The 24,495-nt window shown below is 38.0% G+C and overlaps 1 protein-coding gene across 8 annotated transcripts in view; it reads left to right on the top strand.

Annotated features, from left to right (window-relative positions):
• ARNT (aryl hydrocarbon receptor nuclear translocator) overlaps positions 1-24,495 on the top strand; it is a 71,465-nt gene that overhangs the window by 22,192 nt on the left and 24,778 nt on the right. For 6 of the 8 annotated variants that reach the window (XM_049095900.1, XM_049095897.1, XM_049095895.1 and 3 more), the window contains 6 exons: positions 786-897; positions 6,109-6,153; positions 12,205-12,249; positions 16,580-16,624; positions 18,700-18,913; positions 22,603-22,816. In XM_049095900.1, coding sequence (XP_048951857.1) covers positions 786-897; positions 6,109-6,153; positions 12,205-12,249; positions 16,580-16,624; positions 18,700-18,913; positions 22,603-22,816 — 675 coding nt within the window. The remainder of the gene's footprint in view (positions 1-785; positions 898-6,108; positions 6,154-12,204; positions 12,250-16,579; positions 16,625-18,699; positions 18,914-22,602; positions 22,817-24,495) is intronic. The other 2 variants (XM_049095902.1, XM_049095899.1) reach the window with 1 other exon arrangement.

The raw sequence follows: 24,495 nt of genomic DNA, 5'->3' as shown, positions 1-24,495 counted from the left end.
AGAGTTAGAATTCCAGTTATTTTGAGTTCTTTTCTATTTATGCTAGATAAATAAAAGGATCTAAATTTTTTTTAAGAATTTATTTAGTTATTTATGAGAGACACATAGAGGTAGACACACAGGCAGAGGGAGGAGCAGGCTCTCTGCGGGGGACCTGATGTGGGACCCCTGGACCCTGGGATCATGCCCTGAGCCTAAGGCAGAGGCTCAACTGCTGAGCCACCCAGGCATCCCAAGGATCTAATTTATATATGTTTGTTGGGTGAATAAAATGTATAAATCAATTGTGTGTGTGTGTTGTTTTAGATTAGCATATGTGTCTATCATAAGCTTTTAAAAGTGAAGTTGCAAATAGAATACAGTACTCCCTCTTCCTAACTCTGTGAAGTTGGAGGGAACTGAATATAGGGAATGCATGTTTTCACTTGTATAAGAATTCCAGAAGAGCAATATGCATATGGGTTTTCTAGCAAACTACTGGGATTTCATCCATACCTTGACTAGCTAACTTAATGATGATGATGATAAGAAGGACTATTTTTTTTAATATCTTATTTATTCATTCATGAGAGACAGAGAGGCAGAGACATAGGCAGAGGGAGAAGCAAGCACCCTGAGAGAGGCAGAGACATAGGCAGACGGAGAAGCAAGTACCCCACCTGATGTGGAACTCGATTCCAGGACCCTGGGATCACAACCTGAGCCAAAGGCAGATGCTTAACTACTGAGCTACCCAGGTGATGGACTATCTTTATTAAATGTATATTTCCATTTTTCTGTCATAGAAATGACATCAGATGTACCGTCATTGGGTCCAGCCATTGCCGCAGGAAACCCTGCAGCTGGGATTCAAGGTGGAGGAGCCATTGTCCACAGGGCTATTAAGCGGCGTCCAGGGTAAGTTTGGGTATCATGTGTCATATATGCCTCTCTTATAAACCAGCCTCATTCAGTTAGTGGCCGAACCGAATCCTCTTTGCTATGCCTAACCCTCTCATTTCAACTGGTTACTAACTGCACTGCTGTCAGATACTGCTCTTTAGTCCCTGGAATTTTTTCCTTTTTACAGAATTAATGTTTTATCTAAGTTTCTTATATGCAAGTTTTTTAAAAAAATATTTTTTAATTAAGATTATTCCTTTAATTACTATGTAGTTAATGCACAGTATTTTATTAGTTTCAGGTATACAGTATATTGATTCAGTAGTTCTATACATCATTACTCAGGTGTTCATCTAGACAAGTGTGCCCTTTCACCTAGTTCACCCATCCTCCCCACCTTCCCTCTGATGTACTTTACTTTTAATGAGTACCCTCTTTTTTTCAATAAGAGTGTTTCGTATATGAAGCATTGATTTCAGAATACATGGTTCTAAAAGATATATGTAAAACCTTCCCTCCAAGTAAAATAGAATACACATTTCCTTTGAGTAAACACAGAAGAATCCTCTGGTGAAGTCACATAAAAAGAGGTATACCAAATACTGCAAATGTAAGAAGACTAAAATCATACCAAGTGTATTTTCCAAATACAGTGGTACAAAACTAAAGATCAACAATAAAGCTGGAAAATGTGCAATGTAAATTAAAATATTTAGTATGTAAAAATTAACACATTGCACAAGCAGTGGGTCAAATAAGAAATCAAACAGCAAATCAAAATATGCCTCAGAACAGCAGAAAAAGAAAACACAGTACTCCAAAACCTGTGGGATGCAGTGAAAACAGATGTTAGAGTGAAACTTATGCTGTAAATGCTTATATTAAGAAACTCAAATAAGGTGACATTATACCACAGAGGGCTAGAAAATGAAGGAACAACTAAAATTTAATGAAGGAATAACAAAAATCAGAAATAAATAAGATAGGGATCCCTAAGTGGCACAGCGGTTTGGCGCCTGCCTTTGGCCCAGGGCGCGATCCTGGAGACCCGGGATCGAATCCCACATTGGGCTCCCGGTGCATGGAGCCTGCTTCTTCCTCTGCCTATGTCTCTGCCTCTCTCTCTCTCTCTCTCTCTCTCTCTCTCTCTCTGTGACTATCATAAATAAATAAAAATTAAAAAAAAAAAGATAAAAAAAAGAAATAAATTAGAGATCAGAATAAACAATGACATAACATTGAAAGTAATGATTAAGTTTTTCTAAAAACATAAACAAAATTGGGGACGCCTAGGTGGCTCAGCGGTTGAGCTTCTGCCTTTGGCTCAGGGTGTGATCCTGGGATTCCGGGATCAAGTACCACATTGGGCTTCCTATGAGGAGCCTGCTTCTCCTTCTGCCTATGTTTCTGCCTTCTCTCTCTGTGTCTCATGAATAAACCAATAAAATATTAAAAAAATAAATAAAATTGGCGATGCTTAACCACATTAATTGAATTTAAATACAATTTTTAAAATGCAAAAATAAAATAAAATAAAATCTCCCAGCACAGAAACACTCCAGGCAGAAGGCTTCATTGGTGAACCCCACCAAAAATTTAAAAATAATAATAATGAGTTTTTATCAGAATCTTGCAGATAATGAAACGGATCACATTCACAGTTATTCCATGAGACCATTCCATCAGTTATTTATTTCATGAGGCCAGTACCACTCAGATACCGAAGCAGGACTAAAACAATACAAGAATGTAGAAGTCTACTTTGTATTGCTATTCCAACTTTCTTTTGACATCTATTTGCATGATGTTCTCCATCATCTCACTTTTCAATCTGTAGGTATCTTTAGGTCTAAAATGAGTTTCTTGTAGGCAGCATATAGATCTTGTTTTTTTTTATCCATTCTCACACCCTTTATCTTTTGATTGGAGTGTTTGAGCCATTTTCATTCAAAGTAATCATGGATAGATAGGTATTTATAACCATTTTATTACTTGTTCTGTTGTTTCTGGAGATTTTTTCTGATCTTTTCTTGTCTTTGGTTTCTTGTTTGCCCTCAGAGTCACTTTAATATTTCTTGCAGGCCTGGTTTAGTGGTCACAAACTCCCTTAGTTTTTGTTTGGGAAAGCCTTTATCTCTCCTCTTCTGAATGATGGCCTTGATGGATAGAGTATTTTTGGCTGCAGATTTTCCCATTCTATACTTTGAATATTTCATGCCACTCTCTTCTGGCTTACCAAGTTTCTGTTGAGAAATTTCCATTAGTCTTATGGGTTTTCCTTTGTAAGTTAAGGACTAACTTTTCTTAAAAGATTTATTTATTTATTTGTGGGGGGTGGAGTGGGGTAGGGGGGTTAGTGGATGCATGTGTGGGGAGGGACAGAGGGAGAGAATCTTTATTTTTATTTTTTTATTTTTTTAATCTTTTCCCCGTGATCTCAGAGCCTAATTCAGGGCTCTATCCCAGGACCCATGAAGATCATGGCTTGAGCTGAAACTAAGAGTTGGATGCCTAAGCAACTGTGCCCCAAGTAAATAAATGAATCTTAAAAAAGAAAAAAAAATAATAAAAGAGGCTTGGGAGAATGGATAGTATTTTTTGGTGTTAAATTTCTCTTTTTACTTCCTTAAAAGTTGTTTAGCTAAGGGGCACCTGGATGGCTCAGTTGGTTGAGTGTCCGACTTGGTTTCATCTTGGGTTGTGATCTCCAGATTATGAGATGGAGCCCTGCATTGGGCTCTGTGCTGGGCCTGGAGCCTGCTTAAGATGCTGTCTCTCCCTCTGTCCCTTCCCCCTACTTGCACATGCACACTTGCTTTCTCGTCAAAAAAAAAAAAAATTTTTTTTAAATCTAATATAGCTAGTCTTTAAGTTTCACCTGCTAATAGTAATGCAAGTCATCCTTGGAGTTAGGTGGTAACATGAGTAGCATATTAAGACTTACTATGTCTCCAGGAGTTTTACATTAACTCATTGAATAACAACTTACTCAAGGATCTAAGTAAGTGGAAGATATTTGATATGAACCTTGGGAGGTTAGTTTTAGAGTTCACTCTCTTAAACACAATGTTATGGTTATGTATAATAGCAAACAATTAGAAGCACTATAAATATCAAAATTAGGGGATTAGTTGAGTAAATTTTAGTATATTTGAAATGGAATACTGTACAGTTATTGGAGGTAACATGTATCAGTAGAGAAAAATATTCACAGTATGTTGGGACATTACAGTTTATGTAACATACTACTCTGTCAGAAGGAAATATGTAACATGTGCCTAGAAAAAACTGAAAGGATACTCCTCAGATTTCTAGATGATGAGATTATGGGAAACTTGTTTTTATTTTCAGATTTTCTGAAATGAATGTCTATTATTGGTAATCAATTAAAGAAGAAATATACATTCTTTTTTTTTTTTTTTTTAAAGAATTTTATTTATTTATTTATGATAGTCACACAGAGAGAGAGAGAGGCAGAGGCACAGGCAGAAGGAGAAGCAGGCTCCATGCACCGGGAGCCCGACGTGGGATTCGATCCCAGGTCTCCAGGATCACGCCCTGGGCCAAAGGCAGGCGCCAAACCGCTGCGCCACCCAGGGATCCCCAATATACATTCTTTTAAATAAAGATTGGAAAATAGAAAGAATAGAAATTATCCTACTACCCTGTCATTTCCAATCAGTTTTTTAGTATAGTTTCTTCATTCTTTATATGTAGATCTTTTAGTAGTTGGAATCTATAATTAGATAGTTTTATATAGCCTTGTCTTTTCACCTAATTGTATGTAACCTTTTTTCATTACTGTTATTTTATAGAAATATGATTTTTAAGTTACACAAAGGGATGTACTCAGTTCCTTTTTGGGAAATTTAAGTTATTTTGAAGTTTTTGCTAGTATATGTAATGCTCTGTGAACATCTTTGTACATAATTTTTTTTTATCTCTTTTGAGTTATTTCCTTAAGGTAGATTTTTAGAAATGGAGTTATTGGGTAGATTTTGACAGGTAATTAGGGGGCTACAGGGAGGAAGAGGAAGGAACACTTTCAGGATTGACACTGTATATGTCATCTAGAGACTCATAATGTGGGGTTAGGGTGGTAGTAGAGAATATAGAGATTAATAATAATAACCTGCATCCCACAGGTTTTAGAATACTGTGTTTTCTTTTTCTGCTGTTCTGAGGCCTACCTTATTACTTATAATCTTCCCTAATCCCTGAAATGAAAGTCACTGTTGCTTTTTTTTTTTTTTTTTTTAAGATTTTTTATTTATTCATGACAGACACAGAGAGAGAGGCAGAGGGAGAAGCAGGCCCCATGCAGGGAGCCCGACATGGGACTCGATCCCGGGTCTCCAGGATCACACCCTGGGCCGAAGGCAGCACTAAATCGCTGAGCCACTGGGGCTGCCCATCACTGTTGCTTTTACTAAATGTCTTATAGCATATTGCTTGTGCTTCTCACATGGCACTTTTCTATTCTTGTTTTATATTTGTATTTGTCTAGGTAGAAGGTCCCTTGACGGCAAGTCTCTTGTTTTCCTCTCTCTAGTATGTATTACATGTTTCTTAGATGTGTGATGGAAAAAAAAGGATTAATTAATAACCTTCTGAGATCTTAAATTGCTTCTGTATATAACATCACTGTTTTGGAATGTTTCAGAAAGCCAGTAACATAGCTTAGACTATAGAAATGAAAGATGGACCTGAATTATTATTGTTTTTTTAAGATTTTATTTATTTATTCATGAGCGACACAGAGAGAAAGAGGCAGAGACACAGGCAGAGGGAGAAGCAGGCTCCATGCAGGGAGCCCGATGCAGGACTTGCTCTCTGGTCTCCAGCATCATGCCCTGGACTGAAGGCAGACACTTAACCGCTGAGCCATTCAGGTGTCCCAGACCTGAGTTATTCATATTAATTTTTTATTTTCACTTTTGAGTGGATTCCTGTTCCTTTGATAGAGGTTGTACTCTAGTGTAAAACTTTGGCAAAAGCGGAGACTGCCAATTTAGGAAAATATAAGGCAGCAGCAGGTAGGTACTCTTTTGATTGCCTAGTTGGGTACAAGGAGGAAATCACATAGCTTTGATTTCTGTGTCTAATTCCTCTTTTCCTTCTTCCATTTGGGTGGATGTTCAGATAGCTTGTGGGTTGAGAAATGTTAATTTCTTAATTTTCTGTATTGTCAGTGGGCTTATAATATTTATTGTTGGTTTTACCCAGGTTGGATTTTGATGATGATGGAGAAGGGAACAGTAAATTTTTGAGGTAAGATTTTTAAAAATTTTCTTAGATTTCTGATATTAAAGATTAGTTCATGATCTTTTATTTCTGACTTGTAATATTTTTGTCCTTAGGCCTAAGGCAAGTTCTTTATCCTAAAACTAAAGTTTCCTATTGTGTTATACCTTATAACATTTTCAAGCATTTTTTAAATGGATCCAGAGGAAGGAGCTCAGTGAAGAGAGGGCAGAGAATTTCCAAGACCCTGTTTTAGTTTTCTATTGCTGTGTGGTTTAAAAACAACGATGATATATTATTTCTCACAATGCTGTGGATTGGCTGGATGGTTATTCTGTTTTCTTTGTGGTCTTTTATCTTTAAGAATGTCAGACTGAGTTTCTTTACATGCCAATGGCTACAGTGTGAAGGGCAAGTCTCAGTCTAAGTGCTTATCAAGCCTCTGCTTTGTATTGACATTTGCTGGTGTTCCTTTGGCGAAAGCAAATCTTATGTTCAAGTCCTGCGTCAGTGTGTTAGGAGGCCAAGGTGTAATTCATTGAGGGGGGTGGGCATTAATGTACCTTTAATATTTTCTGATGCCCATTGATTCTTTCAGAGCAGGAATTAGAATTTGTATCCTTAAATAATGAATCTTCTGGAGCACTGAAGATGGACTTTTCAGTATATTGTTGGAGGACTTCTTTCAGAGAAGGGAAATACTTATTCTTGCTGAAGACCAATTATTTGTTTTTTTTTTAATTTTTATTTTTATTTATGATAGTCACACAGAGAGAGAGAGAGAGATAGAGGCAGAGACATAGGCAGAGGGAGAAGCAGGCTCCATGCACCGGGAGCCCGATGTGGGATTTGATCCTGGGTCTCCAGGATCGCGCCCTGGGCCAAAGGCAGGTGCTAAACCGCTGCGCCACCCAGGGATCCCAAGGTTTTGTTTTTAAATAAGGAAAGCAGGGCAGCCCCGGTGCCGCAGTGGTTTAGCGCCGCCTGCTGCTCAGGGCGTGATCATGGAGACCTGGGATCGAGTTCCACGTCAGGCTCTCTGTATGATGCCTGCTTCTCCCTCTGCCTGTGTCTCTGCCTCTCTCTCTCTCTCTCTCTGTCTCTATGAATAAATAAATAAAATATTAAAAAAAAAAAAAGGAAAGCAGTAAGAGTCAATTTTAGTATATGTGCTGCCGAAGCGAGCACAAGCAGTAAGAGTCAAAGAAAGGAAGATAACCTTGACTGTAGCCTACCTTTTTTTCTTTCCAAAGTTGAAAATATTACCTAGGTGGGTCTACTTTGTTGAATAACAAATATTTAATCGATAAAGGAGCCCTATTAAAAAAAAAAGCCATTATTTTATTATACGAGTGTCCAGATTTCATTTGTCCTAACAACTAAATCTTAACTGGTAATATATTTTATAAATTTTTAAATATTACAAAGTTACATGTAGTGCAAGTATGTCTTCATTTCATTTCAGACCCTTTCCCCTTAGACAACTACAGTTTCCAGTTTATTGAGTATCCTTCCAGAAATATTCAGTATATATATAAATATATTTAAATGTATATGTGTGGACATACATTCATAATCCTCAGTTTTTGTTTTTGCATAGAGGATATGCATGCTGTAAATTGCTTGCCATTGTTTTGTTTTATAATGCTTAAGTTCTGTCAGAGACATCTATTTTTTTCATTTTAGTAATTTTTTAAAAAGATTTTATTTATTCAGAGAGAAAGGTAGAGACACGTGCAGATGGAGAAGCAGGCTCACACAAGGAGCCCAGACCCCGGGATCATGCCCTGAGCTGAAGGCAGACGCTCAACTGTTGAGCCATCCAGGTGTCCCCATTTTAGTAATTTTTATTTAGGCTTATATTTCTTGCTGCTAACTATTTGCTGAATCCTACCAGATATTCTTGAAAACAACTGTAACTTGGCTACCAGAAAGGAATAGTTGCAAAACATTGGAGAAAATAATTCTCCAAGAGGACTTTTGAGACTTATTGAGTAGTAATAAGTGTGAAGAGGGGAGGATATTTCAATTTTGGGGGAAGGATCAACTTTTTCAAACAGTTCTGGGAATTGTTCCAAAGGAGAATTCCTGATTATAACTGATAGATGCTATTGGTAGAACTGTATTATGCATTTGAGTGTCATAGAGATAACCACTTGTCTTATTTATATTTCTCAGTTAGCTCAGGCCCTGAGTCATTGTCTCGATTTCCACAAAATCTAGTAGTCACAAACTATATGCAGATCCAGAAAGGTTCAGTTGTCCTTTCCCCAACCATAAAAAAAGACTGTCACAATTCATTTTACATAGTGGGTCATTATGTCTGGGAGAGGTATCACTAAATTTCTTTATTTATTTTAAACAATTGGAATTTTCCACTCTGGACAATGAAAGTCTTACTTGCATTGTATAAGTCAGCATTAAATTTCCTTGGTGGATGCTACTCTTTGTTTTTTGTTGTGCTGTTTTAATTTTTATATTTTAATTTTTTGTTTTTATTTTATTTAAATTCAACTTGCCAACATACTGTATATAACACCCAGTGTGGATGCTACTTTTGAAAGTTGTAATTTATTATCTCTTTTCATTGATTTGTTAAAATGTCATTTTGTTATATTTTCCAGACACCTATAAAATCATTTTTAATAATATCAAGCCTTTGAAACTCCAGGTACAATGTCAGAGTTACTAGTATCCACAATACTGCTTCTCAAACTTTAGTGCATATACAGAATCACCTGGGGTTTCTTGTGAAGGTGAAGATTCTAATTCAGTAGGTCTGGGCTGGCTTAGTTGGTAGAGCATGCAACTCTTGAGTGTGGGGTTGTGAATGCAAGCCCCATGTTTGGCCTAGAGATTACTTAAAAAAAAAATTAAATGTAATTCAGTAGGCCTGAGGTAGGGCCCAAGGTTCTATGCTCTGATTTATTCCTAGGTGATGCTGCTGCTTCCAGCCACTGACTATACTTTGAGTAGTAAGGATCTAGAAGACTCATTCTTGAGATTCAAAGTTAATATGTAAATTATAAGGCTCTCTTTTCAGTTCCGGTTACGTGTTTCCACTAGGAGTTAGTAGCATCTGATTTAAAGCATATTTTGTGTCCTGGAAATAGACTCTTTGTATTTGAAGTGGAATTCAGTTACTTCTTCATGTTTGCCCATTTTTCTTCTGCTCTCCTGTTATTCTCAAACACTGAATATTCTTGGGGTTGGATTTTTTTTTTTTTAAGATTTTATTTATTTATTCATGAGAGACACACAGAGAGAGGCAGAGACATAGGCAGAGGGAAAAGTAGGCTCCATGCAGGGAGCCTGATATGGGACTCGATCCTGGGACTCCAGGATTAGACCTGAGCTAAAGGCAGATGCTTAACTGTTGGAGTCCTATTAGGGTTGGATTAGTTGAGGATTTACATCTGTGAAGGAACAGTATAACTTTTGCCATTAATTTAATAACGGGTTTAACTGAAAATTTTATGAGACTTAACCTATCTCCATACAAAAACACTTCCTTCCAAAAGTTGGTAGATCTTTGCTCTATCCTGTGGCAGTGAGAAGAGGAAAATTTAGATCATGCAGAGAATAGTGTTTCTTTTTTTTTAAAGATTTATTTATTTATTTATTATTTATTTATTTATTTATTTATTTATTTATGATAGAGAGAGAAAGAGGCAGAGACACAGGAGGAGGGAGAAGCAGGCTCCATGCTGGGAGCCCAACGCGGGACCTGATCCCGGGACTCCAGGATTGCACCCCGGGCCAAAGGCAGGCGCTAAACCGCTGAGCTACCCAGGGATCCCCTTTTTTTTCTTTTTAAGATTTTATTTATTTATTCATGAGAGACAGAGAGAGAGAGGCAGAGACACAGGCAGAAGGAGAAGCGGGCTCCATGCAGAGAGCCTGATGTGGGACTTAATCCCGGGTCTCCAGGATCATACCCTGGGCTGAAGACGGCGCTAAACCGCTGAGCCACCTGGGCTGCCAGAGAATAGTGTTTTTTAAGTTAGGTTTTCCTTCCTCAACAAATCCTGTATTTTCTGTATTTAGCAGATATGATCCCAAGTAGAAGTTGTTGGGATGAAGGGATTATTTCCTTGATCAGAGAGATAAAGAACATTGTTTAAGTAATAATCTAAAACTGTCTCTTAAAAACTTCTGTGCACCAAAGAAAGCAGTGAAAAGATAACCCATGTAATGGAAGAAAATACTTGTAAGTCATGTATCTGATAAGAGGTTAATATCTACAATATATGAAGAATTACAGCAATTCAGCAAAACAAAACAACCTGATTAAAAATGGGCAAATGGGATGCCTGGGTGGCTTAGTGGTTGAGCATCTGCCTTTGGCTCAGAGCGTGATCCCAGAGTCCCTGGATTGAGTCCCACATTGAGCTCTGTGCATGGAGCCTGCTTCTTCTTCTGGCTGTGTCTCTGCCCCTCTCTCTGTGTCTCTCGTGAATAAATAAATAAAATCTTTAAAAAAAAATGGGCAAATGACTTGAATACACATTTTTCAAGAGCAGATATGCAGAAGGCCAACAAATATATGAAAAGATGTTCAGCATCGCTAATCATTAGAGAAAAATGCAAATTGAAATTACAGTGAGATACCATGTGACATCCATGATGATGGGTACCATCAAAGAAACAGAAAATAAGTTGGATAAGGATGTGAAAAGAGGGAACCCTTTTGCACTATTGGCCGGAATGTAAATTGTAATTTAACCACTGTGGAAAACAGTATGGAGATTCTTCAAAAAACTAAAAATAGAATTATTGTAGATTCACTCTCTCTCTCTGTGACTATCATAAATAAAAAAAAAAAAAATTAAAAAAAAAAAAAAAAAAGGGATCCCTGGGTGGCGCAGCGGTTTAGCGCCTGTCTTTGGCCCAGGGCGCGATCCTGGAGACCCGGGATCGAATCCCACGTCAGGCTCCCGGTGCATGGAGCCTGCTTCTCCCTCTGCCTGTGTCTCTGCCTCTCTCTCTCTCTCTGTGACTATCATAAATTAAAAAAAAAAAATTAAAAAAAAAAAAAAAGAATTATTGTAGATTCAGCAGCTGCACTCCTGGTCATAAATATCCAAAATAATTGAAAGCAGGGTCTTAGATATTTGCACACACAAGTGCACTGCCCCATTTTCACAATATCCAAGAGGTGGAAGCAACCTAATATCCATTGACAGATGACTACATAAAGAAAATGTGACATATATGTCCAATGGAATATTGTTCAGCCTTAAAAAGGAAGGAAATCCTGGCATATGCTACAACATGGATGAATGTTGAAGACATTTGACTAAGTAAAATAGGCCAGTCACAAAAAGACTGTATGTCTGTCTATCTATCTATCTATCTATCTATCTATCTATCTATCTATCTAAAGTAGTCAAAATTAGAGACAAAGTATAGAGATGGTTACTTGAGCTGGGAATTGGATTGGGAGCAGGTGGGAAGAGGATGTTTAGTGTATATAATGAGTCTCAGTTTTGCAAGATTAGAAAGTTCTATAGATCAGTTGCACAACAATGTTAAGTATAGCACTACTGAATTGTATCCTTAAAAATGGTTAAGATGGGGATCCCTGGGTGGCGCAGCAGTTTGGCGTCTGCCTTTGGCCCAGGGCGCGATCCTGGACACCCAGGATCGAATCCCACGTCAGGCTCCTGGTGCATGGAGCCTGCTTCTCCCTCTGCCTCTCTCTCTCTGTGTGTGTGTGACTATCATAAATTAAAAAAAAAAAAAAATGGTTAAGATGGTAAATATTATGTGCCATGTTTTTTTGTTGTTGTTGTTGCCATAATTAAAACAAAACTATCCCTAATCTCAGAGTGGTGCTGACAGGGCAGTTAGCTGTGCCCTTTAGGAGATTATCATCTTGTTTTGCAGTATCTGATAAGTAAGGTTAAAGGAGAACATCAGAAGACAAATAATAGCAATATCTCTATTGCTTTGTGATGCTTTTCCATTGGCTTTTTTTTCCCTATTGAATACTTTTACTCCTTTCTAGTTTTTATTTCAGATGAAGTAGACATAACAAGTATAATGCTTTGGGCTAATCTTATCTTTCTTCTTCAGGTGTGATGATGATCAGATGTCTAATGATAAGGAGCGATTTGCCAGGTAATGTAGTAGAGCATCTTGGGCCATGTTGTGGGACCAGGCAATTCAAGTGTATAGATTTTTAATTTGATCTCATTAGTAGTCAATTTCTCTGGCTAGTCTTCTTATTCTGAAAGCTGGCAAAATTTCGTATGACAGTTATTGTTTATGGTCAGGTAACATGGCTTCAAACTGATGGTACAATTTACACAATGTTTTTATGTATATAATAGGTAGTTATACGGTGCACTTGCAGGTGTCCACAGGAACACGTTAGGAATTTCTTGGTTGCATTTATTATTAAATGGGTTCACAAAATCTGTACAGATAATAGTTTTCTTTTAAAAATGGCAACAGAAACAATTTTTGTGGAGTTGAATTTTGATTGGAATAAATTTAAATTTTGTTAAGATTATGAAAAATACTTTGCTTTTTTATTAAATATAAATCCTTCTCAACTATTGAGTTGATTTATGTTTAATAAAAAGCAAATATATGTTTTTAGAAAGTTGATTCTAAATTTTATATTTTAACAGTGAATTAGTTTGTTTTTTAAAAATTGAGTTTGCAGCCACCTCAGAAAAATGAATAATAAAAAATCCAGAGCTTAACTGAGTACTTATATTTATTGCAAATGTTGCTAATCTGGGGACCATACTTTGAGAACCACTGTTGGAGGGCTAAGAAATACCAGTCACAGGGATCCCTGGGTGGCGCAGCGGTTTGGCGCCTGCCTTTGGCCCAGGGCGTGATCCTGGAGACCCGGGATCGAATCCCATGTCGGGCTCCCGGCATGGAGCCTGCTTCTCCCTCTGCCTGTGTCTCTGCCTCTCTCTCTCTGTGTGACTATCATAAATAAATAAAAATTTATTAAAAAAAAATACCAGTCACAGTAGCTTATATCTGAAGCAATAAGATGCCATCATGGGCTTTGAAAAAGAGATTTTAATAAATAAAATGTATGTGGGATTTTTCTCTAGTAGCTGTGTAGAAGATTGATTAAAGAGAAGCACTGTAGTCAGGGAGGTAGATGGGAGGCTGTTGAAATAATTAATATAGCTATAAAATCATGAGTGCTTGGGCTAGAGTCGAGGCAATGGCAATAGGAAAGGAGTGATTTGGGATCCCTGGGTGGCGCAGCGGTTTGGCGCCTGCCTTTGGCTCAGGGCGCGATCCTGGAGATCCAGGATCGAATCCCGCGTCGGGCTCCCGGTGCATGGAGCCTGCTTCTCCCTCTGCCTGTGTCTCTGCCTCTCTCTGTGACTATCATAAATAATAAATAAACCAACATTTAAAAAAAAAAAAAAAGGAAAGGAGTGATTTAAGAGATTTTCACAGAATTTATTTAATGAAATAGGTACTTATAAATACTTGAGGATATAAACCATCTTTAAAATGAGAAGTTAATTATAGATATTTGGGGAATAGTTTTTCAAACTGTGTTAGAAAGTCAAGCATTATGGGCACCTGGCTGGCTCAGATATTAGAGTATGCAGCTCCTGATCTTAGGGTCCTGAATTCAAGCCCCACATTGGGTTTAAAGATTGCTTAACTAAATAAACTTAAAAAAAAAAAAAAAAAAAAAGAATGAAAGTCAAGCCATCAAATAGTACTGGTCATAAAGGTTCCCCGTCTCTTGATTTAAATTCCAAAAAGCTATGAAGACATGACCTGAATTATTTTAGTCTTCATTTGTCCTCCTTAATGTAAATATTAAAACATTTACATATTTCATTCAGAGATAAGAGTAGATAAGGGATTATGGATTTCTACTTGTAGGAGTAGTAATAATAAGAATTTTAGATATTTAACTTTCTTTTTAATAACTTATTCCTGTAAGAGATGATTTGCCAGTTTACCTCACATATTCTCCTGGGAATTTAGTAGAGGGTCTTCAAAGCTGAAAATATATGTATTTTCTCAATTCTTTGAAATAAAGGATTTGTAGTTTGTTAAGGAACCATAATAACCACTGAACATGTTTAAACTACTGAATGTAAGACCGTTCTCTTGCGTTTCTCATCAGTATACATAAGTTTTCATATTTTTGTTCTTATTGTTACTGTATTATTTTGAGTCTCTTTTTTCCTGTGGAACATTTAGTAGAAACTTTCCCAGGTATTGATAAAATCATTGTACATGTCACTTGTTCTTTTTTTTTTTTTAGATTTATTTTTTTATTTTAGAATGAGAGCGAGAACAGGCAAGTGAGTGAGTGAGCATGGGAAGGAAGGACAGAGAGAGAGAGAGGGAGGGAGAGAGAATCCCAAGCAGGCTCCACAGCAAGCACATAGCCTGTTGTGGGGGGGCTACATCTCACCATTCTGCAATCATGACCTGAGCCAAAACCAAGAGTTGGGCACTTAATCGGCTGTGCCATTCAGGTGCCCCTGTACGTGTCACTTTTAATAATGAAATAGTGTTAATATATCATACTTAGACATTTTATTTGAGGTTTCTTTATATATATATGTTGTTTTTAATGGAGCTGATTACTGATACACTGGTCTACCAATACCTTGATGTTTCTTCAGTTGCCACCAACCCTTATAGTTTTCTGTTTTCCTGAAAAACTTAATGGGAATCCTTTGAGCCTCCTCTAGGGGAGGGGCAGTTGGCATAGGGATCCACCAGTGTCAGGGCTTTACTACTAATTTATGGGAGAGTGAATAAACAGAAATTTACTACTTTATCAAATCAGTGATAGGGGATATGCCAAAAACCTAATTCTTAAGTTTTATTTATGTAATTTCTCCAGTGAAACCTGTTTGGTTATCTGTGAGTGCATGTCTGTGTGTCTGCATGTTACAGAGAGATTTGTATTTGTGATCATTTGTTCGACATTCTTATTATGATTTACTCTTTGATTTTTTTTTTTTAAATTGTAGAATAGCATATGTGGGGGTGCCTGGGTGGCTCAGTTGTTAAGCAGCCAGCTTTAAAAAAATTTTTTTTTAATTTAAATTCAACTTCCAAACATACAGTATAACACCCACTGCTCATCCCATCAAATGCCCTCCTTAGTGCCCGTCACCCAGTTACCCCATCCTCCACCCACCTCCCCTTCCACAACCCTTTGTTTCCCAGAGTTAGGAGTCTCATCGTTTGTCTTCCTCTAATTTTTCCCCACTCAGTTGCCCTCATTTCCCTTATAATCCATTTCACTATTTCTTATATTCCACATATAAATGAAACCATGTGATGATTGTCCTCTGATTAACATATTTCACTTAGCATAATAACCTCTAGTTCCATCCTCGTCAAAGCAAATGATGGTTATTTGTCATTTCTGATGGCTGAGTAATAACCCATTGTATATATATACCACATCTTCTTTATCCATTCATCTGTTGAAGGACATCGTGGCTCCTTCCATAGTTTGAAGCAGCCAACTCTTGATTTTGACTTAGGTAGTGATATCAGAGTCCTGGGATCAAGCCCCGCATCAGGCTCTGTGCTTAGTGATGAGTCGGCTTGAGGATTGTCTCTTTCCTTCTGCCCTTCCCCTCTCTCCAGTAGATAAATAAATCTTTTTTTTTTAAGATTTTATTTATTTATTCATAAGAGACACACACACACACAGAGGCAGAGACACAGGCAGAGCGAGAAGCAGGCTCCATGCTGGGAACCTGACATGGGACTTGATCCTGGGTCTCCAGGATCAGGCCCTGGGCTGAAGGTGGCGCTAAACCACTGAGCCACCTGGGCTGCCCGTAAATAAATAAATCTTTTTTTTTTTTTTTTAAAGATTTTATTTATTTATTCATGAGAGACACAGAGAGAGAGAGAGAGGCAGAGACACAGGCAGAGGGAGAAGCAGGCTCCATGCAGGGAGCCCAATGTGGGACTTGATCCCGGACTCCAGGACCACGCCCTGGACCAAAGGCAGGCGCCAAACCGCTGAGCCACCCAGGGATCTCCGTAAATAAATAAATCTTTAAAAAAAAATAGCATATGTGAATATAACTTTATTTTGGAAGAAGTGTGTGAAAATGGTATTCCCTTGTTTGGTTCTTGTTCAAACTCTATTTTGTTGGTCTCTACAGAGATTGATGGCAAAGTGTTTTCTGTGTTCAGACTATGTTAATTTATAATGAATATTGGCCTTGCTTTTATGTCCACCTTTGTCCTGTAAATTACTTTTTCTTTATCCTAGTAAATGGCTTTATAGAATTATAGGCAAGGTTCCTGTGTATATTTTAATTTTCCCTTCTCTGCATCTATTTTGTTCTATTTCCTTTTTCCTTCCCTTTCCCCTCTCCTTCTTTCCATTTATCCATCCATCTATCTTCTTTTTTTTTTTCTTTCTTTTTATTTTAATTTTAGCTTAGTTCATTAATTCTGTTTTTAGGTCGGATGATGAGCAGAGCTCTGCGGATAAAGAGAGACTTGCCAGGTAGGAAAACAGTATCTTTCAGCATGATGAAGCAGATGATGCTGCTTTTTCCTTTTTCTTACTCTGCTCTTTTCTTCCCCTTTCTCTTTGTGTCTTTCCTTATCTGTGGCAAGAGAGGACAAGATTTTTTAGAAGTTTGTGTGTAACAGGAACTTTGGCCTCCCCCATCAGAAAGTGGGTGAGTTGAGGGAACTTTACTAAGGAATTTAAGAAATTGCTATTAGTTTTATAGTTTTCTCTTTTCCTCTTTATCTCAGCACTGTTTTACAAAATAAAAGGCTTTAGAAGCAGGGCAGTGATGCCTGTTGGTGCTTTCACAGGAAAATACTCTTTTATCAGAAGGCTAATAAATATCTCTGTGTTTGCAATTAGTTCTCAATATTTAGGCCTTAGCATTTATTCCACACCTCTCTAGAAAGCACACCTTTCTAGACTCACAGGCTAGATTACTGTGTCATAGTAGTATCGTCTTGCTTTGGTGATTGAATCTTTTGTGGTTTCTTGGAAAAGTTTTAGCAGCCTTGATGTGGCTTTTGAAAAGATTAGCCTTTTGGACTTCAGTGTCAGAAATCCATCAGATACTAAGAAGATGGGTGCTTTAAGTTTGAAAGTTGAATATTCTGTTTCTCAGGCAAATTAACAAATAGGACCTATATAGTGAGACCTTTTTGCCATTTGGGAAGGAGGCTGTAAAGTTCTCTTTGGAGACTTTTGTCAATAACGTAGAAATATTACGATATGGTAATATTGTAATGGTATGCCCAGATTTTTCTGTTTTCTGGCTTCTATGATTTGAGACCACTCAGTAGGAGATATTGATACCAATGCCTGGTTTTACTACTTTTCCCCCCTCATCTCATTTCCTTTTTCAGCAGGTCCACAAGCCCATTTTGTTGTCCTTTCCTGCTAACTCTTTAATTCTTCGAAAAGCTGATTTGGCATGATATGGTGGGAAGACCATTGCATTAATTGGGAATGAGTTCTTCCTTTGGGAAAGTCACTTATTGCTTAACCTTATAGTTTGCTCTTCTCTTAAAAAGATTTATATTAGGTCAGTTTTCATTTTTCTTTTTGTTTTGACAAAGAACTTTTATTCAGATAGGATCCTTAAATAGTAAGGGAAGTAAATAAAAAAGATAAAGCAAAAGCTGCTCAAGACGAAGCAGTAAAGCAGCACATTGTTTTTTTCTCTTTGAGGCATCCTGGTTGAAGACACTGAGAAACTATGGGGCTTTTCAGAAATCCTACTTGAAAACTACTGGGTTATTATTTTTAACAATGATAAAATTCTGTTTTGATTTTGAGGAAATCAGTGTTGGAGAAGTGGTCTACTTATGCTGTTGAGATCCAAATTGTCTGTTTTCAGGCCTTTTCCTCCTCACTCCACTTTTATCCTCCAATTCATTTGGTTCCAACTAGTGACCCAAAGGGATCTCTAATAGATGATGTCTTAGAATCTTTTGAGCTCAATGCACTGGCACCACATCCAGATAAAGAAGGTAGGACTTGGTGCATTAATGAGACAAATGAAATTTCAAAATCTTCCATTCTGCCTGCTAGAGTTAAGAGTAAGAGAGAAGCTGAGAACAGGCAACATTTTAGAGACTAAAGGAATCTATGCTATCAATTCTTTTATCAGCTGTTGTGCAATATACTTGTTTTAGAAAAAACTGGCCATTTTAGTTTTAGCCTTTAAAAAGTTGAATTAGTAACCATGGAGTCAGCCAAGCTGAGATTATTTGTCTCTGAGGAACTAAAGTGAATAAAATCAACATCTTTTAAGATTATCATTTCTTAAAACATTTTTTGTTTTGTTCTGGGGGAATGATAATCTATATAGGAAGTGAAAGTTTCCAGGAGATAGAATTGCTAGTAACTGTTTATTCTCTGTCTGCCTTGTTAGTTTCTATTCCATGCTTGTTCTGCATGAGAAGATTGGCAAACTTGACTCTACCTTCTGAGACTTAAGCACTCCTCAATCTAAAAACTATATTTCTTCAGCAGCTCACTCCATATTTATATCACTTTACCTGCTCCCAAACGGCCAGATGTGACCACCTCCTCTCTCCATGCAGGGAAAATCATAGTGAAATTGAACGACGACGACGGAACAAGATGACAGCCTACATCACAGAACTGTCAGACATGGTGCCCACCTGTAGTGCCCTGGCTCGAAAACCAGACAAGTTAACCATCTTACGCATGGCAGTCTCTCACATGAAGTCTTTGCGAGGAACTGGGAATACATCCACTGATGGCACCTACAAGCCTTCGTTCCTCACTGATCAGGTGTCTGAGATGTACAACTCTGAGATAGAATCTGTTGAAAGTTTTGATCTTTTGGGGGTAGATGACCATAATTCTAACTAATGTCTTATATTGGAAGTCAGAGAAGAGCTGAGTCTGTATATTACTTAAAGTACAAGAATTCAGCTGTTAGGGAAAATTTTATTTATTTATTTATTTATTTATTTATTTATTTATTTATTTATTTATTTATAAAGATTTTATTTATTCATGAGAGAGAGACAGAGAGAGAAAGAGGCAGAGATACAGGCAGAGGGAGAAGCAGGCTCCATGCAGGGAGCCTGGCACAGGACTCCTTCCTGGGTCTCCAGGATCATGCCCTGGGCTGAAGGCAGCACTAAACTGCTGAGCCACCCAGGCTGCCTGCTGAGCCACCTGGGCTACCCTGTTAAGGAAAAATTTCCACCATGAGAAAGTAGTTTCAATTCCTGGCTATAATATTCATTAGCAAGCAAAAAAAAAAAAAATAATAATAATAATAATATTCATTAGCATTGGAACAATGAGAAGTACAGAAGACTTGTGCAAACTATTTGGTAAGCCTATAGGTATTTTTTTTTAAAGATTTTATTTGAGAGTGAGAACATGCACTAGCAGGTGGGGGGAGGGCAGAGGGAGAGTGAGAAGCAGACACTCTGCTGAGCAGGGACCCTGATGCTTGATTCCAGGACCCTGGGATCATGACCTGAGCTGAAGGCAGAGCAGACACTTAACCTAGGCACTGCAAGCTTATAGCTATTTTAAACTTCACTCGTGGATGTAGCTTATATGATGAAACGAGTGGAATTGTAGGAAGAAGAGATGACCATGTCCATGGAACCAGTTCTCTTCGTTGGCTGTAGGGTTATAGAAGATGGAAGAAATCTATTTCTTATTCCTGAAGCAGCTTTCAGTTTTAGTGATACAAGGAGTCTAACAAGGCAGTCATCATTCCTTAGAGATTTGCTCTGTTACATGTAATGAGAAAAATAGGTAAGGCAAAAACATTTCTAGCTGCTTGGGATGTCAGTCTGAATGTGAATATGTGAGTTTTTGGAAATCAGTCTGAATATGAATATTTGAATGGCTAGATACACACATAAGTGAAAAATGGGAGGAAAATGTGTTTAAGGAAGAAAAACCTCTTTTTAAAGATTTTATTTATTTTTTGTTTGTTTGTTTATTTAAGAGAGAGAGAGTGTGTATGTGACCTGGGCAAGGGCCAGAGGGAGAAGGAGAGAATCTCAAGCAGACTGTACACTGAGCGTGGAGCTTGATGTAGGGCTGGATCCCCTGACCCATGAAATCGTGACCGGAACTGAAATCAAGTGTCAGACACTCAACTGACTGAGCCATCCAGGCACCCTGAGAAATAACCTTTTTAAAACACATTAATAATTTATATGGGACTAGATAAATATATAGTGGAGGATGGCTAAAGTGAATAGAATGATCAGGTCTGAGTAGGGATGGTCATCAGCAAAGACTTCTAAGAGTAAGAAAGCCATGTTCTGGGATCCCTGGGTGGCGCAGTGGTTTAGCGCCTGCCTTTGGCCCAGGGCGCGATCCTGGAGACCCGGGATCGAATCCCACGTCAGGCTCCCGGTGCATGGAGCCTGCTTCTCCCTCTGCCTGTGTCTCTGCCTCTCTCTCTCTCTCTCTGTGACTATCATAAATAAATAAAAATTAAAAAAAAAAAAAAAAAAAAAAAGAAAGCCATGTTCTGTTTTGATTATTAAAAATAACACATGGCTATTGCAGAAAAATTTGGAAGATAGGAAATATAAGGAAGAAAAAATTGGCCTATAATGTCACCCTTTCATTCAGAGGCTTAGAAGGAAGGAATGTGGTTTGGAAGAAAGTAATAATAATTTTCCAGGGGATCCCTGGGTGGCTCAGTGATTTGGTGCCTACCTTTGGCCCAGGGCGTGATCCTGGAGTCCTGGGATTGCGTCCCACGTTGGGCTCCCTGCATGGAGCCTGCTTCTTTCTCTGCCTGTGTCTCTGCCTCTCTCTCTCTGTGTGTCTCTCTCATGAATAAATAAATAAAATCTTAAAAAATTTTTTTTTTCTAAACAGGGGTATCTATATGAAAGCACACATAGCATGGATTTTATATACATGTACATTGAAATGGTTAATCAGTTTATTCTAACAATCTATGTAGAGATACTGATTGAACAGACTCCAGTTATGCACCTTTTGTGGGCTAATCAGGTACTTTGTGCTATGAAAAGAATAAAGAGATTAGAGATAGTCATTAGTGGCAATAGATCTGTAAATAAATAAATCACAATATAAACACACAGTTAGTTGTATCATAGAGGCACAGTATTAAAGTCCTGTAGATGGATAAACATGGAGAGGTAAGGGATTAGTGTCATAAATACTGGGAATAACTTCAGCAAATGCTCTCTCTCTCTCTGTGCCTCCTGTTCTCCTCCACCCCTCTAAAAAACATATATTAGTCTGTGTAGTAGCATTTTAAGGCTGGATTCAAGAGAATGAAAGCAGGAAGACCATTTCTTTAGTCTTGGTGTAAGATGACTAGGATGGTGATGTAGTATTGGAAATAGAATTGATAAAACTAATATCACTGGAGCATGAGAGAGAGTAATTAGATTTTGAGTCTTCTAGCCTGATAGGAAGGTGGTACTGTTAATTAAGAAAGGAAATGCTAGAAGAGCACAGAGGATTTTTGGAGGGGGAAATATGACTAGTTTTGAAATGTTGAAATTGAGTTGCTGGTAGAGTATCTAATTGGAAATATTTAAAAGTTAGTTGGAATTTAGGTCTGCTTAAAGCTAAAAAAAAAGTTTAGACCAGTCTAGAGATGTAGACTTGGGGATCATTTCATAGCAGGGAGGAGTGGCTATAATCTCTCAGGGATAGAGTATGGTATAAAGAGAGAAGAGAACCTGAGATAGAACCTTGGAAATATCTATACTTAGTACTTGAACTAAGGGAAGAAAGAGTGCCTAAAGCAGAGAAAGGACATTTAGAAAGGGAGTAAAAGTTGGAAGATGGTGTCTTAGAAGCTAGAGAAAAACAGAAGGATGGAATGGATATCACCAGATTCTGGAGAGAGATTAACATCATAAAGACCCAGAAAAGGGGGCTTGAATTGGCAGTTAGGAGGACATTGGTGATCTGCTGCAAACAACAATAATTCTTCAGAGTGATAATTATAGTGGGATTGAGAAATAAGTGAAAGGTAAGAGAATAGAGCCATTGAAGATAACATTAAATAAAACGTGGCACTGAAAAAGAGATGAGCTGGGCAAAATTGAGAAAAGGTTTGTTTAGAATTGAGAAAACTTGATCATGTTTATAGATCTGAGGGGAAAGAGTGAAAATGAGAGTATTTGTAGAGCAAGATCCTAAAAAGAGACCAGAGAGGGTGAGATCAAGGACTAAATTATTGTTAATGGTAAGCCTTTTTATTCCCCATCTTGAGTGAGATAAAGAGGAGGAGGTGGATAGTGACATAGATTGAAGAAATATCTATTAGAAAAAGCTGTCATGAAGGCAATGACACTTAGAGTACAAAGCTGGGGCTGTGGATCAGGCAGGAGCCAGAAACGCTTATGGAGAGAGAGAGAGATGCATAAGGCCTGAAGTGTCTTCTTTTCATGAATAATACTTGACGTTGAAAAGTTCAGTTTTAACTTTTATTTCTCTTCCTTGGACAGGAACTCAAACATTTGATCTTGGAGGCAGCAGATGGCTTTCTGTTTATTGTCTCATGTGAGACAGGCCGGGTAGTTTATGTCTCTGACTCAGTGACCCCTGTTTTGAACCAGCCACAGTCTGAATGGTTTGGTAGCACGCTCTATGATCAGGTGCATCCAGATGACGTGGACAAACTTCGTGAGCAGCTTTCCACCTCAGAAAATGCCCTGACAGGTATGAATTATATGGATGGAAAATGGATGGGAAGCCCTTTATTTTTTTCTGAAACAGAAGAGGTGTTTTAGCTCTTCAGTTTGTTCATTGACTCTGACACGCCTTCTAGAATTTTCTCCTATAATGAATATAATTTTTTTCTATCCACATGCAGATAATTTGTAGCTTATCCTTAGAAAATATTTCTTTTTCCTTTTAAAGATTTTATTTATTCATGAGAGAGACACACACAGAGAGAGAGAGAGAGAGAGAGAGGCAAAGACACAGGCAGAGGGAGAAGCAGACTCCATCCATGTAGGGAGCCCGATGTGAGACTCGATCCTGGAACCCTGGGATCACGCCCTGGGCTGAAGGCAGGCACTAAAATGCTAAGCCACCCCAGGATCCCAGAAAATGTTTCTTTAGTGACCGTACACATGTAAAAGTTTATTAGTGTAAATAAAACAGTAAAAACCAAATCTACAATGAACTTTTTTTCCCATTTTAAAAGAATTAAGTTATCCATGTTTCTGTCTCATTTATATGAGTACCTGCTATTTTTTCTGCCTGTTTGTGCATATCTTTGCTTTATACTGGATTCTGTGATAATAGATTTTTATTTTAGAGGAGAGTGGTTATCAGTGTATAAGTTGTTTTTATTGTTTGTATCTGTACTATTTTTTTGTCTTATTTCTATTTTTGTTTTCTTTCTTCCCCCTATTTTAATGCTCTTTAGTCCTTTTGCAAGTGTCTCACTATAGGAAACACATCTGCGGGCAGCCCCGGTGGCGCAGCGGTTTAGCGCCGCCTGCAGCCCAGGGCATGATCCTGGAGACCTGGGCTCGAGTCCCACGTCGGGCTCTCTGCATGGTGCCTGCTTCTCCCTCTGCCTGTGTCTCTGCCTCTCTCTCTAGCTGTGTCCCTATGAATAAATAAATAAAAATCTTAAAAAAAAAAAAAAAGGAAACACATCTGCTCTTTAAGCAACTCTAGAAAAAAATTTAAAGTGAAAGCAGATCAAAACTGGTAATTAAGGGGCACCTGGGTGACTTAGTTAGTTGAGCATCCCAACTCTTGGTTTCCATTCCCGTTGTGATCTCAGGGTTGTAGGATTGAGCCCCATGTCTGGCTCTATGGTGAGCCAGAGTCTGCTTGAGATTCTCTCTCTCCTCTGTCCCTCCCCCTCCTCTCACACACACATGTTTATGCACATTCTGTCCCTCTCAGTCAATCAAATTTTAAAAACCTGATAATTAAATACAAGAAAGTCTGTTATAATTTAATTGTGTTTTAGTTTTTCCTTCTTTTAGGTTTTTATGAATTTCATTTTTCTAGTTTTTTTTTTTTTTTTTAAGATTTTATTCATGAGAGACACAGAGAGAGAGGCAGAGACACAGGCAGAGGGAGAAGCAGTCTTCAAGCAGGGAGCCTGACGTGGGACTTGATCCCGGGTCTCCAGGATCATGCTCTGGGCTGAAGGCAGGCACTAAACCGCTGAGCCACCCGGGCTGCCCAAATTATTAGTTTTTAAACAGTGACATTCCCTCAGTGTGCATGTGTGCACATATGTGTACATGCACGTGCATGAAAGTGGGACCCAAGAATATAGCCTAGCCTCTTTCTTGCCAACACTACTTTCCACTTCCATCTTCTTTCCTTGCACAGAGTTATCTTCAGTGCTGCCTTTGAACTTAAGAATA

Source organism: Canis lupus, chromosome 17, assembly GCF_003254725.2.
Source record: "Canis lupus dingo isolate Sandy chromosome 17, ASM325472v2, whole genome shotgun sequence".
Classification (NCBI taxonomy): domain Eukaryota; kingdom Metazoa; phylum Chordata; class Mammalia; order Carnivora; family Canidae; genus Canis; species Canis lupus.
This window is presented reverse-complemented; position numbering and strand designations above follow the sequence as displayed.